Genomic DNA, 21,929 nt, shown 5'->3' with positions numbered 1-21,929 from the left:
AGGTCCGCCATTCTAGGCAATCCCACCTCTGACGTCAGTTTCCAAATTATTCATTTCCATCTGGTTGTGTGGGCACAAACCAACAATAGACGCAAACTTTTTCCAACAAAGGAATGACATAATGTGGACATTTCCGCAACACTCAGCAAAATCTCACGATTTCAGATTAACTAAAGAAAAACTAGGAGCATCTTTTATATTTTAGAGACTAAATATTATACATTATTATTTCAGCCATATTAGTTGAGCCAAGATTGGTATATTTATTTACACATTTTTATTTTAATCACAAAATATGTACAAAAAAAAAAGGCAGCAACCTATTAACACAATCTAAATATGTGACATATTCCCACAGTTCATCCTTTTGTGTCCCTCCATGACAAATAGCTAATTCTTTAGTAAACACATTCATCCTAATGGCAGAGACACATGAAAAAAAAAACAATATCCAACCCCTGGTATGTCTCCATGGAGCGTGTCTGACATGCCCTACGTGCTTGTGTGGTGAATAGCAATGGGACCACCGACCCACAGCTTGATCTGTGAGCTGACAGCGCACCCATCCCCCCACACACCCATCTGTGCTGCTCTGCATAGGCAGCACGGCACTGCACAGAGGACACATGTGATTCACTGGTTCATCATCCCAGTCTCCACTGTTCGGGGGGTTCTCCCCACTGTTGTGTGTTTTTTTAAAGCCAGCAGTAAGTTGTAAACATCTCCTTTGTCTCCACTGCCTGCACCTCTTGGGCTGTAGTAGATTATTATCAACACATTTTCCTCTGGTTGTCAGTGGGAGCAGTGCAGCTTCACATCTGGCAGCTCAGACTCACAACATAGACATTAACACTCCTCCCGGAAGTTAATTATCAATTAGGAGAAGCGGTTGATTCCATTTCAGTGTGTTTTAACATTTGTAAAGTTTTTTGAACACGTTTCTAACATTACAATTTTAAATGGCCATGCAGTGTTCATTTTTAATCTAAAATTGTATTTATAATCAATTTTATTTAATTTGTATATGCATTTATTTGCATTTATTTTTTATTTACCTTTATTTTTCCTTTTTTACATATTAATTTTTTTTGTAATTTAATTTTTCTATTTTCTGAGTATTTCGTTTACATGTAGGCTAGTTTCACAGTTTGGTGCTCGGGCGCCCCCTCCTGACAGAACGTCGACAAACACTGCCTGCTGCGCGTTCACAGTGGAGTGCCAGACGTACAGAGCGCGCACGCACGCACTCTTTGCAGCAGATGACGCCCCGACGTCTCTAAAAGAGGAAGAAGAAGAAGGAAAAGATGCGGAGCTGGCCTGGATCCGCCCCCTCTCTGCGCTTATCATCATGGATTATGGTGCAAAAATAACCAGATATTTTACCAACGGCGGTCATCTGGTTAAATTTGGCTTCCAGAGAGCGATTTAACTGGATGATAGAAGAGGTAAGATTAAAAATAAACGGTGCAGCGACAAGAGAAAAAGATAAGACGGGAAACTGTCTTATTATTATTATTATTATTATTATTATTATTATTATTATTATGTTTAATAATTATGGTTTATTATATTATGGCGATTTAAACTGATCAAACATCTTGTATGGTCTAATATAGCATTTTAGCATTTTGTTTTGTAAATATTTTTATGTATATTTATTTTAGTTAATATTATTTGTTTAATATTTAGGCTACAGAAAAATATTTTTACGTCAAACTACACACACTGAATGAAATAAAGTAGTTTATTTTGCCATGGTGCAGAAATATTTCGGTGCTGAGTAAAGCAGCAATAGCTGCTAACCAGGTCAGATTAAAAAGTTTAAAAAATAATAAAACAAACCTCACAGACATATGTAGAGATATTATATGCCACTGCAGCTCGTGAAGTAGTTTTAAAAAGGGTAAAATAAATATAAATACAGAAACTGACAGGCAAGCAGTTTTAGACCTATTAAAATGTAATTTATTAAATAAGAACTATGTTTGAGGTTTTCTGCTCATACCTCCGCACATTTGGCGTTTCAGAGAGCTGAACCATCACGATGCGGCGTCTGTCCAAAAGGAAAGCCCTGAGTCTGGTGAAGGAGCTGGACGCCTTCCCCAAAGTGTCTGACAGCTACGTGGAGACGTCGGCATCCGGAGGAACAGGTGGGGAACTGGTGCCTCTGATGGTGATGATGATGATGATGATGAGGACAACATAAACAGAACCCTCTGTGTGTCCTCATCCACAGTGTCACTGATAGCTTTCAGTGCCATGGCTCTGCTGGCTGTTTTAGAGTTCTTTGTTTATCGAGACACTTGGATGAAATACGAGTACGAGGTCGACAAAGATTTCTCCAGGTAGGTTGTTAATATTAGTTATTGATTGAGTGTTAGCTTTACTAAAAATGGTTGACATCTTTTTTTCTTGTTGTTTCAGTAAATTGAAAATAAACATCGACATCACGGTCGCCATGAAGTGTCAGCGTGAGTATCTCACTTTGATCCTCATTCATATCACTGGTGTTACGACGTTAATGCGTGTTAATACTGTGATGCTGTCAGATGTGGGTGCAGATATTCTGGACCTGGCTGAGACCATGATCACCTCTAACGGGCTGCAGTATGAGCCTGTGAGTGCAGCAAGTCTGGAAACATGAGCTGGTGTGTTAGTCTGAGATGATGCTGATCGCTCCTGTTTCTCCGTGTGTTTAATCAGGTTATTTTCGAACTGACACCACAACAGAGACTGTGGCAAAGGTAAGATGAGGGACGGATAGAGGATCTGGTGCACCGACATTCTGGTTGTGGTGTCTCTACATTATTATGCGGCCTGTCTGTCGTCCTGCAGGACGCTGCTGCTCATACAGAACAGGATGAGGGAGGAGCATGCTCTGCAGGAGGTCCTCTACAAGACTCTCCTTAAAGGAGCTCCGACCGCTCTGCCACCACGGTCAGTTCTTTAGAGAAAATGACGTGTCATTTTTATGAGGGCTGATTGAAACGATTTGGACCTTATCTTTATCTTCATTTTGGGAGGAGTTAGCAGTCTGCAGGGACAAATCCAGTGCTCAGCTGTTGGACAATGGTGGCAATCATAAAGGCAGACCTCACTGATCGTTCTTTAGGCTCCGGTTGGACACTGTGGGCCCAGAAGTCTTGAAACGTATCAATCACTCCCTGTAAATTTGTCATCTGTGCTGCTAATAAACACACATGTTCTCATGCAGGGAGGTCGCCTCTGTGGAGCCTGTTAATGCCTGCAGGATCAACGGACACGTCTACGTCAATAAGGTGGCAGGAAACCTGCACATCACTGTGGGAAAGTAAGACACGTTTGACAGATTCAGGTGGACGTCTCCTGTAAAGCCTGACAGCAGTTTGTCTTCTTCAGGCCCATTCACCATCCACAGGGACACGCACACATCGCCGCCTTCGTGAGCCACGACAGTAAGTTTGAAAGTGGATTTTTTTCCCTGTAGATTTAACTGAGCCAGGATCACCTGAGCGGATCTCATCTTTGCATGGCAGCGTACAACTTCTCCCATCGAATTGACCATCTGTCTTTTGGAGAGGAGATACCCGGCATCATCAATCCTCTGGACGGCACTGAGAAAATCACCTTCAACAGTGAGTAAGAGAATCTCCTCAGAATTTTTTTTTTCACTGTGACGGCCGCTGTTTGTTTTTCAGATAACCAGATGTTCCAGTACTTCATCACCGTGGTCCCCACCAGACTGAACACCTACAAGATTTCTGCAGACACCCATCAGTTCTCTGTGACGGAGAGGGTGAGGAGCAGGTACATGGTGATGAAGAGACGGAGGTGCAGATAAGATGGCGCTGACCTCTCTGTCTTTTAAAAGGAGCGGGTGATAAACCACGCGGCGGGCAGTCACGGCGTCTCTGGCATCTTCGTGAAGTACGACACCAGCTCTCTGATGGTGACAGTCAGCGAGCAGCACATGCCGCTCTGGCAGTTCCTGGTGCGGCTCTGTGGGATAATCGGAGGCATTTTCTCCACCACAGGTAAATCGGCTTCAAGCTGCAGCCATGGGCTCTTTTAAGGGGCCACTGCACAGATGCATCATGAAAAGTAAGCTCCAAATCTCCTTTTAAAGGAGACAGAAGCTGAACTCTACGGTGCTCCAGGGGGGACCCCAAAAAACAGACAGACTAAGACTGGTTTCTAGGCAACAGGAGATAGCCAGGAAATCCTCCATCCTCATCCTATTTGACAACAGCTGGTGCGACCTTCAGCGTCCACACGTGACACGTCTCCATCAGTCGCGTACTTCAAATGATGTCGTACCAAAACCGAGGCGCAGTTTTGATGCCGTGCATCCTGATCAATGATCTAGATAAATAATACAAGGAAACCAGAATTGACGGTGTTGTCCGTCACTTTTTTGTGGCCCCCTGGAAACATTCCTGCACACTTAGATGAAAACAACTTCAAGTACAGAAAAACTACACATCTGTTAAATTTAGACCAACAAATCCATCCTGAAACAAACTTCCTGTCTCTTCATGAAGGGATGCTTCACAGCCTCGTTGGCTTCTGTTTTGATGTCGTCTGCTGTCGCTTCAGACTCGGAGCATTTCGGCCCAGAGAGGTGAGTCTGAAACAAACACGTCCTTCTTCTGTTACTGCGACCACAAAGCAGCAGGACACACTGACTTGTGTTGAATCTGTTTCCAGGACGCGCAGCTACACAACCTGATGAATAATCTGAACAATCACCACACACCTCTACTGCCTGACAACGCCCCCAAGGAGTGACCCCAGGTTTCAAAGTGAGGAGGATGTCCTGTCATCCCACTTGGGCCGATGGCTTAAATCAGTGTTTATTTATTCATTGTCATGAAATGTTTGTTGTTCTGCAGAGAACTCACTGTGATTGTTATGTGTGTGTGTTATGTGACTGCATTCATACAGTGTTACTGTCTCTGTGATGGAGTTTGTTTTCATATTTCATTTGCTGCAGCAGCAGGTATGACTTGTGTTTAACAAGTGTTTGTAATTAAACGTTTAAAAAAAGCCTGATCTGAAGGTTATGTTTCCAGAAAAAAAGATTGTATTTAAAAACAAATAAATGCTTAACTATAAAACGAGTTGCTTCAGTTCATTCAAGTTTTGGGTTTTCACTTGTGTGCAGACCTCTTAAGGTCCTGCCACAGCATTTCACTCTGGTTGATCCTTTGATTTTTCACCTTTCTGACATAGATCTGCTGCTGTGCTTTGATCTTTGTGCTGTTGTAGGACCTACTTTCTATCTAACTGTCAGACAGACTGCCTCACATGTGTCTCCAGAATCCTCTGGTATACAGAGGAGTTCCTGGTGGACTCACTGACTGCACGGTGTCCAAACAAGCCCAAATCATCAGCCCTCCACCACCGTGACAACAAAGGCGTATGAGGTGTCACTGCAGAGATGTTTGGTTTTCAGCAGACATGGTGGTGAACATTAAGACCAAACCACTCCACTCTGGTCTCATCTGTCCACAGGACATCATCCCACAGGCATTCAGATGCAGGTTTGTGAACCTCAGTCGTGCTTCCATGTGCAAGAGTCTTTCTCCTGGTGACCAAACAAACTTTACTTGTTCAGCCTCTTCCAATTGTGCTGAGCATGCTCAGTGAGGCCTGTAGGCTCACAGAGAGGACACTTAGGACTTAGTTTTGCAATGCAAACATCACTTAAAGAAACATCGGGTGAGGTTTTAATAGATGGCAGCACACGTGCACTTTGTTCTCTTTTCATTTATTTCAGTTTTGCCAAGCAGACTCCAAGTGCTGTCAGAGCAGGGAATTACAGGTGGTCAAACATTTTGCTAAATGACACCAGAGAGATTAAAGATGTGTTGCTGTGCATTCCAGCTGCAGCACCCCCCCCACCATTGGTACCAAAGACAGACGAACAGAAGAACAAAACTCCAAACTGACAACACCAGGTTTCGTTTAGAAATAGCCCTGTAGCTCTTTGAGATGACACCGCTTCATCATGCAGACCTTGTATGAACGATTTGGTTCATTACCGTCTGTAATTAAACGGACAGTTACCATGGTTACACCAGACATATAGGCTTTGCATAAACATTTATTTTGTCCCTTTTTTCTCCCGTAAAAAGGCTCAGCGCTGTCGTGTATCCTGTCTGTCGCGATCCGGCGATGAGACAACACTGTACACAGTTTTGTCATTTGTTTAGTAAAAATCAGACATAATACTTTTGGTAGACTCTGAGGGAAGCTCTGTGGTCCTGGTCAAGAACACTCAAGCAAAAAGAATAAACAGTCAAATACAAGTTTTTGGTAGTCTATAAGAAATAATGTGTGAGTTTGTCTATTTACACATCTTCCAGAACTGGGACGTGACACCAGGAACCACGTTAATGTCCATGTGCGCATTCTGCTAAGTGTGGCGTCCCACATGGCTTTGTACCTGGTCCACCAATTTTCCTGTTCATACTTACATTCAGAGAACCTTTAATTCTGTCTTGGCAGGCTAGACGACTCCTGACGTATGCATTCATGCTAGGGACGATTTTTTAAAGCGCCTTCCGATAAAACTTGAGTCGCTCTCCGGTAGGTTTGCTACTCGTTTCTGGGGCTGTTTGTGTCTCTCGTGTATTAAAGGGACAGTTCACCCCAAACCTCAAATGCTTCTTAGAGATTTCTGTGAAAATCCACAAAAGAAATTCAAACAGGGACTATTTTCTAGTGAACTACGCCCCGTGACCAACCGTGGCTTGTGCTCGTTACAGCATGACTGCATCCTCCTCGGCTGAGCTGTCAAGTTCGTCATGGGTAGATGCTCGCTGCATTCTGAGCAGTGGTTTGGTTGCTGGGTGTAGTTGGGTAGAAAATAGTTCCGACACAAAATGTCTGTAGATTTAGTGTCAATAAGGTATAAATTAACACTTTAACCACCATTTCTGTATCGCCTCCTTAGTGTAAGTACATAAAGCTCCCTGCAGCTCAGCACAAAAGCAACAAGCTCCCTCATGTGGATGAGAGGTGTACTGCAGATGACAATCAGAAAAATGATGAGAATTTCTGCAAACATGGCAACACCCAGTGTTGGGGTGAACTTTCTCTTTAACAGCCAAGACAGAATTTATCTGATCATTCCCAAGATGTTAATAAAAAAAAACTTGGGATTAAGTGACAACACTATTTATTATTAATCTCAAGAGACCATCTGCTGCTCATTTATATTTATACAGTATTACACATTTTCTCGTGTCGCAGACACAGAACTTCCAGGTGACTCCAGCTCTGAGCTTGGTCCACAACTATCTACATGGATACAGGAGGTTTCTTTTCCCAATTTTAACTGGATTATAATCCTTCATTTGGCATTTATATCTCCCCAACCAAAGGAGGAGGAAATGCCAAAAAAATATAAGGGAACCATCTGGGGAAACATTATACAGTGCGTACCAGGCTGTACAAATAAACTCTTATTTATATATTCTACACTGTCAAGGTCTACCACGTATAATCAGACTAGCCTTTGACGCAAGTATAAAGATGTAAAAGTAGTAAACTGAGCTTCAGTACAAACTGCTGTACAAACAGGCAAAAAGTGGATGAAGCATCCTGATTCAATACTACTCGTCTTTATGTTCTGTGGATTCATGGCCTCCTCTGTGATCGATCTTATAAAGGCAGTAGACGCACAGATATCCAAATCACCTGCGTATTAAAGAGAGGAACTCCAAAAAAACAAACAAAAATCATCTTATAGAAATTGTCCTCCACTGACACGATGCCGCATAATATTCAAGTATGAAAAAAAAATCATCACAAGGCAAGGCAATGTAGATTCAAGAGGGTGGAAAGGAAGATGGAAGTCACACAAAAGGCGTATTGTTGCATATATAATTGGCCACTTTGAGAAGGAAACAGTAGGTACAAAATGAATGAAAACACTGCTTTTTGTTGGACGGGGTTTGGTGACTGAACAGTGCAGGTACTGATGACAGATTTTCCAAACTAAACAAGTAATTCATGGCTAGTAAACCTCTTTTTTTCCCTTCGTCTGAGTGCTTCTCTCTCTCTCTCTCTCTCCCTCAAATGCAGCCCCCCACCTGTAGAGAGCTCACCCTGCATCATGTCCATTCTGATGTTTTTGTTTTTTTCTTCTTTTCCTTCCTGTGAAGAACTAAATGCAAGGGCTGCGGGCTCCTGCTGGATGCGGTGAGGAAGACTCAGTTGGTTAAGGTGCTGGATGCTCGGAAGTAGGAGAGGAACTTGAAACAGAGGCTGACCACAAAGTACCAGATGTTTCTGGCCATCTGGGAGCGGGCGATGAAGACCCTCCAGATGAAGACGACCAGCAGCGTGTTGAAGGTGTAGCGGATGTTCCTCAATCTGAAAAGAGGAAGAAGAGGAGAAGGAATGAGAAAGAAGCATAGGAAGTATACCACCATCCATGATGTCACCCACACAATTCTGAAGAGCTGTTTGAGTCTGAGTGGAAGGCTTTGACAGTCACCTATGTTTACCTATGTTTTCACCTACCAGTTTATGTAGTTTTTGCATGTCAGTGTTACCATAAATGTTCTTGTTTGTGCTGCACCATGTGGCTGACTTACTTCCTCAGATGCTGCCTGGCAGCAGGAATGTCAGACATGTCTTCGTTCAGGACGTACTTCTTGGTGCCGATGCAGTAGTTCTCGATGTACTCAGGCCAGTTCAGCTGGCGCACGTCAAAGTTAAACGTCTACAAGAGAATTCAGTGGATGTTGAAAGTCATAAACTAAAGCTGGTGTGAAGTCCCACCCCCACTAGATGGAGCTCTATGAATGATTTTCCCAGCCCAATGAGATGTCTGTTTTTAAACAGTGACCTAATCGGGTGCATATTCCCACCTTCCTGTCCTCGGGGGTGAGCTGGCTCATCAGCATGCTCATGTTCTCCGAGTTCCACTCCCAGTCCTGGCTGCTGAAATACTCCAGCAGGCTGATGGCCTTGTGCAGCCGATTGAAGATGCGCATCATTCTGAAGCGAGAGAGGTGCAGCAGGTCATGACACTGCTTAAATTCTCTGTTAGATTACAGGTGTGAGAAGGGTCTTACTGTGGCTTCTGTCCAGACAGACGCAGGAAGAGATCGTAGATGAGAGCGGGGAACTTGTGGCTGACCAGGATCCAGTACTGATTGATCAGGTAGTTAGAGGTGATGTTAGCGTTGGGCCTGCGGAAAGCCTGCTCCAGGGGGTTCCTCTTGAAGGATGACATCACGTGGTGCTCTGGAAGACAAAATGGTTAATTAGATCAATGAATTTCATGTGTAACCATGACATTAATATCCAAGAAAACAGAGCAGGGCCTGACAGATGCCATTTACAATACAAGACATGACAAGAGTCCACTCTGGTGGGGGGTGCATGGCAGCAGCTTTATTATTCTCCCCCACTGGGCAGTGTAGCCTTCCCTTCCCCCTCTTCTCCCCCCCCTTGTGCCCAGCAGTGGCCATCCACAGATGTAGGACTCAGCCATGTGACTACAGGCATTACATCACATCCAGCACGCAAACTAGGCCGCCGTTTCCACAGCAACAGATATGTGGTGGTTGCAGGGTCCGAAATGACTGGATTGGAGGTGACGGCCAGCTGTGGACTGCCTTCCTGCAGCCTGGCCGGGAGTATCGCTGCTAACCTTGAGCTGCTCTCTGAGGTCTGGGACAGGAGAGTACCCACAATGCATTGCAACTAACAAGCAGTTATGTTCTACATTTAATATTCCTCTATTAGCTTCATTTATCCGAGAGAGGCCTCAGCTCCTCTTTCATAACAGTGAGTCAGAGCGACGAGACCTAATCCCGCCACACGCCATCTGGAAGCAATTTCTTTGGTGAAGGGAGCATGTTTGCTAATCTGTGGGACCTTTTGATATCCTGCCGGACAGCTACAACGAGACTTCACTCTTCATGTGGGATCAATCCGCTTCCCTCACATCCTCATAAAAAGATGCAAATATTTCATATTTGCAGAGGGGACGTGAAATCAACATGTCTACGGGCTCAAATTAGGGTCATTACAAGTGGTGTTTCACAACTCGTCTCCACATTTACAAATAAAAATCTTATTTACAAATGCACAAACTGGAATTTAGGTTCAATTACAAAAACTTTGGAACCACTTTACATGAGTGTAGTATGAATTTGACCTGTAGTGTACCTTTCAAGCTTAAAATGATGTAAAGATAATTAGTTTGTGCACTCAGCAGAAGAAGAAGTCCCGATGTATGATGTGGATTAATGAATTTGGGTCAGTTTAATGATGCTAAATTAGATAATTGCGCATTTCTCTACTCCTTACACACACAACTGAACTCCACTCTTTGTAAAAAAACAGAGACACAGGATGTGACTGATTAATTTATGCTACTAAATGTAGCATTAAGTGGTTTTCACAATGTCATTTGCTTTAAAAATAATCACATTTTCAAAATGTTTTAGCCTTTAAATCATGCTAATATGTGCAAAAGCCGTTTCTAAAAACAGGACACTAGTCAGCCTTTAGTCTCTTCTGCATCTGTCCAGCAGGTGGCAGACTTCCCCCACACACCACACAACTGTGACACCGACATTATGTCACAGCACTGTAGTATTGATTTGTGATGATGAGAGCAAAATAAGAGACGGCGCTATCGTGGCATGCTGGCCGGCGCAGACAAAACGGCTCTATAAATACCTGCCCGCAGTGACGGGTTTCTATTACCACAGGCCGTGTACGTACCAATCTCCCCCCAGTGGAACGGGTTGATGCCGCCGGTCGTACAGTTGTACACCAGAGCTGTTTTAGGTCTGCAAAGAGGGAGAGATGAAGGTCATATAAACGTCAGTAAAAATATATGAGTCTACATTTCCTGCTAGTCCATAAACAGGCAGGGCTTACATTTTACAAACAGTTCATTCATGAGTGTTTTCCATCTGAGATGAGGGACACACTTTAACCCTTTAATGCAGGTTTTCATTCAGAAAAAAAAACAGAAGCTCTACTCTAACACTGACATGCATCATTTCATTTCGAGGCTTCATCTTGTGCGTGTGTTTTTAGCAGTGTATCCATTATGGGAGTGGCTGCCTCAGATTTTCCTTCACATTGTTCCTGGTGTGGAAAATTTGACCCAGTAGCTTCTGGTAAGACTGCAGTTTTAAATTTCCTAAATTAAATTATCCCTGTTCTTTTGTATTCCATTATGCAAAAGATGCCACCGTCATCACAAAGTATGTTTCCTTTAGTCACTATAAGCACACTGTGTCTGCTAGGTCAAGACTTTATACTCCTCTATCATCCAAAGCCCCACAAAGAACACACACAACTCTGACCTGCACACTATTGCATCATTTCTTGTTCAAATTTGATGCTTGTTAGGCACAGAAAAAAGTAACTGTGTCAGAGCCACAAGCAGATAGAAAACAGTTGTGGAACAGGTGGTGGTGTCTGACATAATCCAAATTAGACTCCTTGGTTGACCTAGGACAGTGTGTGCATCCTTCGTATTGATGCATCTCTGAGGTAAGCACTGCAACACCAGACATTTTGTCAACTGATGGATGTAAATGAACGAGCCAAGATGCTGCCACGTGATGCACTAAAAGTACTTGACTCAGAACACTGCATTCTGGGAAATGTGGGATGTTTTTTTGATATGTTTAGTTTTTCCTGACCTGTGCACAGCAGTGTACCAGCCAGCAGCCAGGGTCAGATTGATGACCACATCCACCGGGATCAGATCAGCCACGGCGTCATTGTTGGCTCTCATGGTGCGCAGGATTCCCTTCCCGGCCTGATCACAGGACGACATCATGTCAGGGCGCCAAAACTCAGCGGCAAGCTTCAACATTTAACTTTTTTTTTTTTTTTTTTTTTTTTTTAAACTTACAGCTATAAAGACACCGCTGGGCCCATTGAAGTTGTCGATCCAACCCTGAGGGGTGAGAAGACAGAAATCAAACTCATCACAGACTGTGTGCGCTAGGGTTACATTACTTCCTATGGCTGGGCAGCAGTGATTGTCAACTTCGATTAGCTGCCATTAAAAATGAATGAGACCACTGGCAATAGACTGCTGTAGTTTCTAATGCCTGGGTCTGGAGGCTCATTATGTGGTCGAGGTCCTGAGTCTAATAATAAGGTGCACAGAGCAGAAGACGAACAGGCCAGCGGGGCCGGAGGCGTTTTCAGCATGACAATCAGTTGGTGGCTATGAGCCAGTCTGAAGCGGGAGACTCATGTTTGGATATTTTAAATCGTGTGGGAGATTCCAAAAAAAAAAAGGAGGCTGTAAACACAAACATATAAATAAACTGTGCCCATCCCCCTGCTGTTTTTTTCCCCCTCAGAGAGCCTATTGGCATGGGCTGCCAAGGCGATTGCATGGCCAAGCGTGAGTGAGGCCTTTTGAAGAGCTTACAAACTGCAGTGCTGAGCACGGAGCCAAGAACTGCCGTCACAGTCTCAGTGCAGCAAACATGAGGCCTACATTTCCTGACTCCACATAAACAACTATTTTCCTGTGGTATTTTTTTTTTATTCATGCTGAGATTTCTAGGTTTCCTTTGTTTCTACGAGCAAAAAGATGTTACAGCTACAACCTTTGAGGGGCTTTTTCAGACAATTACATATAGTTAAAAGCCATGATGAGCTCTTTCTATAAAGCAAAAAAACACAGAACACTCTGGCTCCAGCTACTAAATGGTGATAATTTTTTATTTAGTACCAGCCAGGTGTCTTAAGTATTCCACAATGTACGAAATGGACACAACAAAACCAGGTACGGATCACTACTGACTGAATGTCTGTGATGCTACATCAACATGATATTTAGGAAACTGAACAGCACTTTGCACCACCTCCTACTTTCACTGCAGCTTCAGTTTGCGCTCTGATGCACACCCCCCCCCCCCCCCACCCCCCCTTTCTCCATTCACCGACCTCCTCCCATCCCAGCAGCTGTTTGTGTTGATTGAAGATGACTGCTGAAAACACAGGTCTTCGGCACAGATATTAACTAATTTGCTTTAATTCCAGGCCACTTGAGATAAAAGCCAGAGGGGAGCAGTATTGACCTCTGAGGATTACACCAATCAATATTTCATTTCCATTCATTTTACTGTTGCAGGAGGACACATACTGAGCAGAAACCCTGATTGGGTCCAGTCAAGGTAGAAGAACAGGTAGAAGAACCAGTGAGTACTGGGTGGACTCACAGGGAAAGGCTCCTGCCAGCTGGCTCCCACTATGGAGGGTCTGATGATGCCAATGTTGAGCTTGTCCTGCTCCTGCTGCACTACGTACTCAGCCAGGGCTTTGGTGTAGGTGTACGTGTTGGGCCGGTCGCCAATCAGTCGCGGCGTGATGTCCCGTACGATGCCATCGTCCATCCACCTGAAGTCAGGAGCTCAGTTAGAGGAATAAAAGCGTGCAGTGCTCATTTTTTAAACCATGAATAAGCATATTTTGGAACCGTTTCAGATTTATTGTGATGAGCATAATATGTAAAGGCTGCTCCAACATTACAGACTGCAAAATAAAAGCACTGAAATGTCCTTAGAACATAATATCACCCCTAAATCCCAGATTAACCTTATTATAGTAAAACTAATAAAAGAGTAAAAAACATCTGGCTGCTCTGAGTTTCATTTCTCTTTGTTCTGTGATCCTGTTGGTCAGCTGACCTCCTTCCACATGGACAGGTGTGTGTGCGTTTCCCAATCTTTTCAAAGCAATGAGCTCACAGTAAAGCCTCTTTTCTTCAGCCAACTGGGCACGTATGCACAGGTGAGACAACAGACAGAGCACTGGAACATTCTTTCTCCCACATACCCGCTTCAATCTCTCGAAACAGAGACAGGAATGATGATAAATGTGATACGCTACAATTCATAGTACTGAAAGGAGTCCATGAGGGGTGGTGTGGAAATAAGCTCCACCACTCCAGGACTAGGAGTAACGTGTAGGAGTGTGTGTATGTACAGGGTTATGTAAAATCGACACATCAACAAAAACAAACAGAAGAGTCCTTCATCCACTCACTCAAGAGACTCGATGAGTTTCTTGGGCTCAACAGGCGGTGGGTAGATGACCTCATCGATGTGCTTGCGGTTGCAGTTTGCATAGGCGGTGGAGATGTGAATGAAGGCCTCGAGGTGGTGCATCTGCTGGGCCAGGCCAAGGAGCTGCTGTGTGGCAATCACATTCAGCTGCAGGGCGTGTCTGCAGGAGAGGAGAGAGATGTTAGAAACTGTGTGTGTGGGAGAAAAAGGCTGTGCAAATGCATGTGTGTGTGTGGGAGGGGAAATTCAGTGTGTGTGCGTCGGATTAAATGTTGGGAAAGGCTCTGAGGATGTGTGTGTTTGCTAGACAGTTAATATCTGTGGGCATTTGCATGCAAGCTGGTTTGTTTGCTGACTCGGTGTTCCCTTTTAATGAGAATTTGCAGACTAGTAAAAAAAATGGTTTTAAGCCAGAGCAGAACGACACGACAAGACATGAAATCAAACGGAGCAGGGGGAGCGAGGTGGAGACTTGAAAAAAAAAGCAAACATCTGCTCTTCCTCTCAAATGTGTTAATCTCATCATTACTTTAAGTGAACAGCATTTTCAGCCACTCATCCAAGCACGAACGCTCCAACACGAGGAAGCATTCTAACATGTCTTTCTCAGGTTTTTCAGACATCAAACTAAGCGTTTCCAAATTCACCATTCATTCATACATGTAGTGAGGGGAGCAATGAGGAAATCTGGTCCCATAAAGAAGAGAAATGAAAGAATTTACAAACCTCAAAGTATTTCAAGCTAATAGACATTAAAAAAATCATCTAAACACAGAATTTATTTCATGTAAACTTTCTGAGGGCCACACTCTGACACATTCACCAGGTAATCAATTAGCAGGTCTGCAGTAACACACATTTGGCCCCAGGCCCTGAGGGTCAGTTTAACCACACTCTGCAGGGGATACTAAGCTCTGCATGGGGGTGAGTGTGGCAGCAGCAGGTGGAGTTGGATGGTGTGTGTGGACAATCAGTCCAGTGGTGTGTATGTATGTATATATGGGTCAGGTGTGGTCAGGAGGTGGAAGAGCAGTGTGTGGGTGTGTCATTGTCTGCGGATCACGCCAGCAGGACAGTCAGGAAGAGATGGATGCACCACTGCTTCGCTTCCTGCAGCTGACTCATCATCCATCCGTTTCTGCTCTGATGATTAGGATCTAAATACAGACCAGAATAACTCGTCTAAAAACTTCAGTGACATCTAAAAAGTTGTACAATCTGTCCTTCACATCATGATATTACTACAGTGAAGCAGCACCAGTTCAAAATCAAAGTACTAGTTTTAATTCTATAAATGTAATCATTTTTAAACAATATCTCTAATAATGTTATTAAAAAAATACTTTTTTACTGAACCTAAACTAACCTAACCCATAGAGATAAAAACAAAAGACAAACAGGAATGATCCTTTACGTGTACGTAACTGAGGTCACAAAATTTCAACATTGTCGTCTGATTTATGTCCCTGCTCTGCTCACAAGGCCACCAGCCGCTGCAGTGAGAGCCACTCGGGGAGACAAAGATGGAAGGTGAAGCAGCACAGACAGATGATAAAGCCAGCCTGAAAGATGCAGCAGGGCAGAGAGGGATGTGAAAGCACTAATAGATCAATATAAATCTGTGTGGAGGAGCAGAGGAGCAGCTTAATTTTAACTGAGCTGTCACTCGAACTGCCCCGCCTCCAAAAAAACACCCACCTCCATCCAACACCACCTTTGACACAAATAATCGACCTTCACATATACACAGGCAGCAGATTGGAATAGTCTAAGCTGCTACTTGTTTGCATTCTGATGAAAACTTGTATTTCTCCCAGCAGGGTGGTGTAGGTGTAGCACTCTTTCCCTCTTTAATCCTGAACATTTCTACGTCATCTCTGGAACTTTTTTTTTTTTTTTTTTTTTTTTTTTTTTAGAGCTGCTTTTAAAGTGAGGAAATCACTCTATAAATAATAATGTATTTTTAGTTCAGAGCCCAAAGTGAAAACTGTTCACTGATATGAAGACATGTCACATCACAGTATAAATGTTTGCCCTCTGTCTGTCACCAGGTTGGTAAACGGAGGTTCAAGACTTGTAGATTTGGTCTAAAAATACTAGAATCTGTCATGTGTGTGAACTCCTCCTGTCACTACACAGACATAACCTGATAGATTTATGATTCTGACCTAATAAATGTGAGGAGGTCACACCAGTAGACCCCCCCCCCCCCACCGTCTGTCAAATGCAGGTTATTCATACTGTGAGTTAATCAGGCAGCTTTCCTGCTCTGACAACAAGACCTTGATTTAGCCTGATAGCACTAGCTGCTAATTCTAATTGAAAGCAGTTTTCACACAAATGGGTATTAAAAGCAACCGGCTTACATAAAATCAATACTGTAGCACAGTAAACAGAATGTAATCCCTGTATAAAAAAAGGCAACCTGTTGAAGCTACTTTAAATGACAGGTGGGTGTCATCACTGCTACACTAACTGGGAGCTAAGGGGAGCCCAGTTTGGCTAAGATGGTGACACATGGCACTGGTTATGAAGAGCTAAGCTGGAGCAGATCATCTGCCATCACACAACCCATAGAAAGAAAAGGATAAATAGGTCACCATATCACAGCAGAATAGATTGCAGATTCACTAATTGAAAGAACCTCAGGCTACTTTTCAGTCTCACACAAGCCGGGTGTCAGCACTGGGTCCAGAGAATCATCTACAGGCAAGCATGCTGGCTCAAAACACTGACTCTACCTGTGAGATTAGAACTAACCGCCAAATCGTAGGCTCTGTGAATAAAGGAGGAACAATCAAGTTGTCACACTGTTGAGTTCTTCACATCCTCATCCTGCTTCACTTCCTCTCGGCTTTACATCAATAAAAAACAATGCAGGCTGCTCAGCGAGCCGTACGTCCTGTTATGAGGAACGTTTGCAACAACAACAATAAGGAAGAAACGTTGTTGTGCGTTTAAGGGAATCCTCACTTGAGTGGCTCATCGAAACGGATGGTGGCAGCGCAGTGGAAGACGATGTTGATGCAGGCGGTGAGCGTCTCCACGTCCTCCGGGCTGATGGCGAGGCCAGGCTGCGTCAGCTCGCTGCTGATGGGGATGATCTTCTGGTGGAAATCAGGGTTGTCCTCCCTCACTCGGTCAAAAAGCTGCAACGCAAAAAGAAAAAGATGTTTAAGTAATGCTGGACAACAACTTTAAGTGTTTGACTTCATAATAATTCTGCCCACAAGCGCTGGAGTGCAGAGCAGCTATTAAATCACATGTCAACAGCTAAACACTAAAACAGCATGACGGTGAATGCAAATGATCTCAAGCAAGCAAAAACAGCAAATGTGTTACTCGCATAATCGCCTCAGGCAAGAAAATGCGAGATTCATTATCGCCACATGATTTGTTTCTATTTTTAAGGTTGTATTTTAATAAAACAATACCAAGGAACATGAATGACATAAGAGGCCAGACAGAAGGGTCAGACCGCAGTAATGAGTTTGTGTTTCCTCCTGTAACCAGGATATCCGACCACCAAATCTCCACACTGACACACAAATTTCATACTAAACAGCACAAAATGTTTGCTGTTGCAGACATGTGTTGCATTTTTTCAGTCCAACACTCAGACACAGTATCTGTAGCCCCTTTCCAACACAGTGTCAACACACACAACGCATTTGTTTATTCATTTGACAGATGCTTTTGTGACCTACAAAGAAAACTAGACAATTATAGAAGCTCTGAGAGTAAACGGTAAATACGATGGACTACAAAATATGTTTTTCTTAGTGCTTCTTAAGGATGGAGAGGGATGTTCCAAGCAGGGTAACATGTGCCGTTTTATGTTGACTGAAAACCAGACCCGCCGCTCGAGGCACAAGATAACCATGGCTGCATTTGGATCTGGGTGGCCTGCTAGGTAATATTCACTAATTTAGACATATGTACTATTGTGGAGAGGCCTGCCTGACATTCTCAGAATTTGCCAGATGAGTAAGATTATAAATTGTAATCAGCCTCTGAGGGGAGAAAATGTTACACAAACTACCGTAATAGTGAATGAGTCATTTTGCTTTATACCACTGTCCTACACAAAACCATAACTTATAAATGCATGTTTGATCATTAGGTTGGATGATTAGCTGCTCTGTTATCCATTTAGCCAAAATAAAACATGATTGTGCAGATGTGTGTACTCTTATATGATGTTTGCTTTGGAGAGGTGTGTGTAGGTGTGTAGTCACTAGTGCCATGACTCGCACTGAGGTGTGTTTCCTGATAAACGTCTTAATTTCAACACAGCATGCACACACAGAGAGGTCAGCGAGTTGCTTTACTGAAGACAGAAATGCACTCCCTGTTGTATACATAACTATCAGGGGCGGCTGAACATGAGTCCCTCTGCGCTGCCTATACTGACACTGACACTGCTTATGTGATATTATTCCACCTGTTTACACTGCTGTTTGCTAACTGAGATGACATTCCAACATGGAGGAGGGGGGGGATTATGTGAACTCTCGTCTAGATTTACCGGCTCATGTCTCGCAGGGCCCCTGCCAGCTCGACACCCTGCACAGCACAGAGCGGTGCATCCCTGCAGGAATGCACATGTAGCCACGGCGGCGCTGCATCGGAGAGGAGGAGATGCTATCTGAAGGCGGACTGCGTCATGCTTTTCTCTTTTGCAGTTCACCCACCAACATGGCTGACAATCCTGGCAACTGTGTAGACAGAGATTTTACAGAGGGATAGTAAGGGATGGCATGTGAAGAAGGAACAGAGAAGTGGGGATGAGAGGGGGAAGAAGGGATTGGCATGGACGTGCGTGCTATCCGTTATGAAATTGATGCTCTGTGTATGTGAGTCAGATGAAGCTCTAGAGGACAGATGTTGAATTAAACAGCTGTTTATATTCATGTTCCGTCTCCTCATCAATCTTCTGCTTTGAAATGCCACTCTGTGCTTCCTCAGCTGCCCATATTAGGCACAAGTATAGTATGCAATGTCATAACCCCAGAGCTGCTCATAACTCGGAGTGGGGGACGCAGGCAAAAATATTCTGCATGATAACACAGCAATGTTGTTATTATGTAATGCAAAAAAAAATAGAGTTTTCCTTTCACTCTGCTTTAGGCTAACAGCTGGCAGTACACAGAGTCCCACAGTGTGTAGGGAGCAGCAGCAGAAGAAGAGTTTCAGTGTGCAGCAGCTTTCTCACAAAATCCTTCCAAAAACATGAAGATCAGCCTGCACAAACTGTTCCCTTTTAATGTGTGATTCACTGAGCTGTTGATGTCATTTAATGGCCTCTGTTCAACTTCCTCTTGAGGGTGTGTAGCCTGGCAACAAAAACAACCCACCCAGACTTCAGCAGAGGCCTCGTCACAGAGTGACGACTACTGGTCTCCACGAAAGTTTACCCTGCAAGCACAACTTATTTATATCTTTTGGCACTTCTTATGCAGAAGTAGAGAAATTCACTTCCATTCATGAGGTTTGCAGCAATGTTTAGACTAAAACCATGTCAGTAACCAAAAACCAGAAATAGCTCTGCGAGGTGTCAAAAAGTCTGCCTGAGCAGGAACTATAAGCCACAATACCACAGAGTGAGTTTCCAGTTATTCCGAAAGCATCATATGTGTTTGTTTGAAGGTGTTATCTTGCTAACTGACACATTTACACAATACTACTTAGCAATTTACTGGTGTTTCTTTCAAAAGTATTACAGGGATATTTCTTCTTCTTAAAAGCAATGTTTAATTGACTTTAAAACCATATACAAATGCTTTTTCTTGTTTTAGTCAATAGTACAGTTGCAGATCTGAGAAACAGGATTCATATTTCTCTCCCAGCTGCTCAGCTCAGTCCTGTCAGTTACCTCAGTGAGCTGTGCAAATCTGCAACTCCTATTGCACACAGGAACACAGTCCTCATTTACAGCACAATGCTATCAGCTTCTGTACACAGCTCACTCTTTGACTTGAACTCACACTAAAATCATAGCAAATTCAAAACTGTAGAAACTCTGAATGCAGAGGGTGCATCGGGGTCAGATGTGTCAATGAGGCCGTACATGTGGGCTTCAGAGAACTCTTTGTTAACGGATACAGGCAGAGAATGGCATTGTGGGATAAAAAGGCTCTGTGGATGATAAGTTGTCTTGTGCCAGCCTTCCACTGCTCGCATTTGCCGTTGCACCCTTCACCAACCCACGGCGTCACTGAGCAAACTGCCTTGTACAAGAAGACAATAGCACACCAGTTTGCAACACCCTGCGAGGGTTGGAAAAACATCAGTCATAACCACAACGGGTTCAACAGTGTGTCTGGATCAAGGTCGACTTTAAAGTGACTTTCCATGCTTTTAGCCTGTTGAGGTGGCCTCTACATGCAGCAGACGTTTGTACTTCCTCTGGACCCTGCCATTTTTAGGACCCCAAATGCAATAAATCTTCCATCGAGAGCATTTGAAGCAGTCGCTCTGTGGACTTGTGGACTTTCACAGAAACCTAACACTAATGGCACTTTCCTTTCAGCCCAGAAACCCGAGAAGCCATTTAAACAGCCTCTCTTCTCACTAACTGCCCTTTAACTGGACTCTTCACAGCCCCTTTACACACAGACCTTTCCCCCAGTAGCCAAATGATGACAGAGGGAGAAAGATAAAAAGAAGAAAAAGTGGTGAGAAACTTGTGAGAAAAGTCCCCCCCCCCCCCTTTGGCATTGTCAGAGGTGGCTTTGGTGCCAAAATGTCAGGTCACAATAGGTCACAGTGTGAAATGGAGCTAATGATGGCCATGCTCTTCACAGAGTTATAAAAACTCTGACAGATTGGTCATCCCACCTGTAGAACTGACTCTAACAAGGGTCAGAACACTTTAAACAAAGTGTCCTTCCTCCATATTCTATATTTATTACAAAATAACCAAAAGGTACAACAGGCATTTTTCTACTGCAGCAACTAACAGGGCACATTAGGTCAGCCCACACCTTTGTGCATTTTTTCCCAGCTGGAACCCTTTCAGAGGTGTTTTAAATGGGAGAAACAAAAAGGATCGACTGCAGTGCAGCTACTATCTATCACAGTTTCCGTCCAGTTACACCAAGACAAGTGTTGACGCGCATTTGCTGCTATATACAGCAAGAAAGAAATACAGAAAGAAATCTGTAATATGTAAAACCATAACTGAGTCAGTTTACCTGTGCACAATTCAAATATTCATTTACACAACTTCCTCTTGTTCTGGGGAATTCCTACCCTAAAACAGGAAGCAAAAAAAGGTACTTCTTTCAATGGTCTAAAAAATTGTGAAAGAACTTCCTCCACTCCAGTAATGCCGAATGTCTTTCTCTGTGTTCCTTAGTAACATCCCAGTCTGCACCTTTCCCTACTGAGTACGTCTGAAGCCACCAATCTTAGAAGAACAGACCGGAAAATTTACAGTAGTCAGGGAGAGTCTGCCAAAGTGTGTCAGAAAGAAGCAATTAACGGCAGCACCCTCAGTGCTGACCTCCATTTCCTGGCATGCACTGTCTATATTAGTCAAATAATGGGATGTGGGAAGAGTTTTTCCAAAGGATATTGTAATTACCTGAACTCTTCCAGCACATGTACAAAAAGCTCCACATGAGTTGCAGGGATACAGATCATTATTTCTCAGATTCTATGGACATGCTCTCTCCTATCTGATGAGATGACAAGGCCTTGTATGCATGCAGGATGAAGCATCAGGAGAAGTGGGGAAAGTGAGGTCTCTCGTGGGAAGTTGTGAAGGAGGACATATGTGACTAACCCCTGGGGCTGTCAGCATATTAAGCCACAAAAAGATTTAATCTACACTCCTCTTCAGCCTGTCTTCAGTCAGTCTGTGTCCTTGCC

The 21,929-nt window shown here is 43.6% G+C and overlaps 2 protein-coding genes across 2 annotated transcripts in view; one reads left to right on the top strand and one right to left on the bottom strand.

Annotated features, from left to right (window-relative positions):
- Positions 1–1,108: 1,108 nt before the first annotated feature.
- LOC114431553 (endoplasmic reticulum-Golgi intermediate compartment protein 2-like) lies at positions 1,109–4,822 on the top strand. The gene is made up of 14 exons (XM_028399088.1): positions 1,109–1,445; positions 2,028–2,150; positions 2,237–2,345; positions 2,425–2,471; positions 2,550–2,617; positions 2,704–2,744; positions 2,836–2,937; positions 3,215–3,310; positions 3,379–3,434; positions 3,516–3,614; positions 3,678–3,775; positions 3,851–4,013; positions 4,521–4,600; positions 4,687–4,822. Exons 2-14 carry the CDS (start codon positions 2,045–2,047, stop codon positions 4,765–4,767), a joined length of 1,146 nt encoding a protein of 381 aa, XP_028254889.1. The 5' UTR covers positions 1,109–1,445; positions 2,028–2,044; the 3' UTR covers positions 4,768–4,822.
- Positions 4,823–6,450: 1,628 nt separating this feature from the next.
- The window catches only part of LOC114429656 (fatty acyl-CoA reductase 1), a 34,891-nt gene continuing 19,412 nt past the window's right edge, over positions 6,451–21,929 (bottom strand). Inside the window, exons 3-12 of the mRNA XM_028398351.1 lie at positions 17,028–17,203; positions 14,035–14,214; positions 13,209–13,386; positions 11,882–11,926; positions 11,667–11,785; positions 10,732–10,799; positions 9,069–9,240; positions 8,862–8,991; positions 8,586–8,713; positions 6,451–8,361 (exon numbers count right to left, since the gene is read on the bottom strand). Coding sequence (XP_028254152.1) covers positions 8,199–8,361; positions 8,586–8,713; positions 8,862–8,991; positions 9,069–9,240; positions 10,732–10,799; positions 11,667–11,785; positions 11,882–11,926; positions 13,209–13,386; positions 14,035–14,214; positions 17,028–17,203 — 1,359 coding nt within the window. The 3' untranslated portion in view covers positions 6,451–8,198. The remainder of the gene's footprint in view (positions 8,362–8,585; positions 8,714–8,861; positions 8,992–9,068; positions 9,241–10,731; positions 10,800–11,666; positions 11,786–11,881; positions 11,927–13,208; positions 13,387–14,034; positions 14,215–17,027; positions 17,204–21,929) is intronic.

The sequence above is a fragment of the Parambassis ranga genome, chromosome 2 (genome assembly GCF_900634625.1).
Source record: "Parambassis ranga chromosome 2, fParRan2.1, whole genome shotgun sequence".
Classification (NCBI taxonomy): Eukaryota; Metazoa; Chordata; class Actinopteri; family Ambassidae; genus Parambassis; species Parambassis ranga.
This window is presented reverse-complemented; position numbering and strand designations above follow the sequence as displayed.

What these genes read in the sequence shown, in the direction of transcription:
- LOC114431553 (XM_028399088.1), top strand. Translation starts at nt 2,045, where the DNA reads ATGCGGCGTCTGTCCAAAAGGAAAGCCCTGAGTCTGGTGAAGGAGCTG. An exon ending in GGTCGCCATGAAGTGTCAGC is followed by an intron (nt 2,472 to 2,549) that starts GTGAGTATCTCA and finishes TGATGCTGTCAG; the next exon opens with ATGTGGGTGCAGATATTCTG. An exon ending in GAGCATTTCGGCCCAGAGAG is followed by an intron (nt 4,601 to 4,686) that starts GTGAGTCTGAAA and finishes ATCTGTTTCCAG; the next exon opens with GACGCGCAGCTACACAACCT.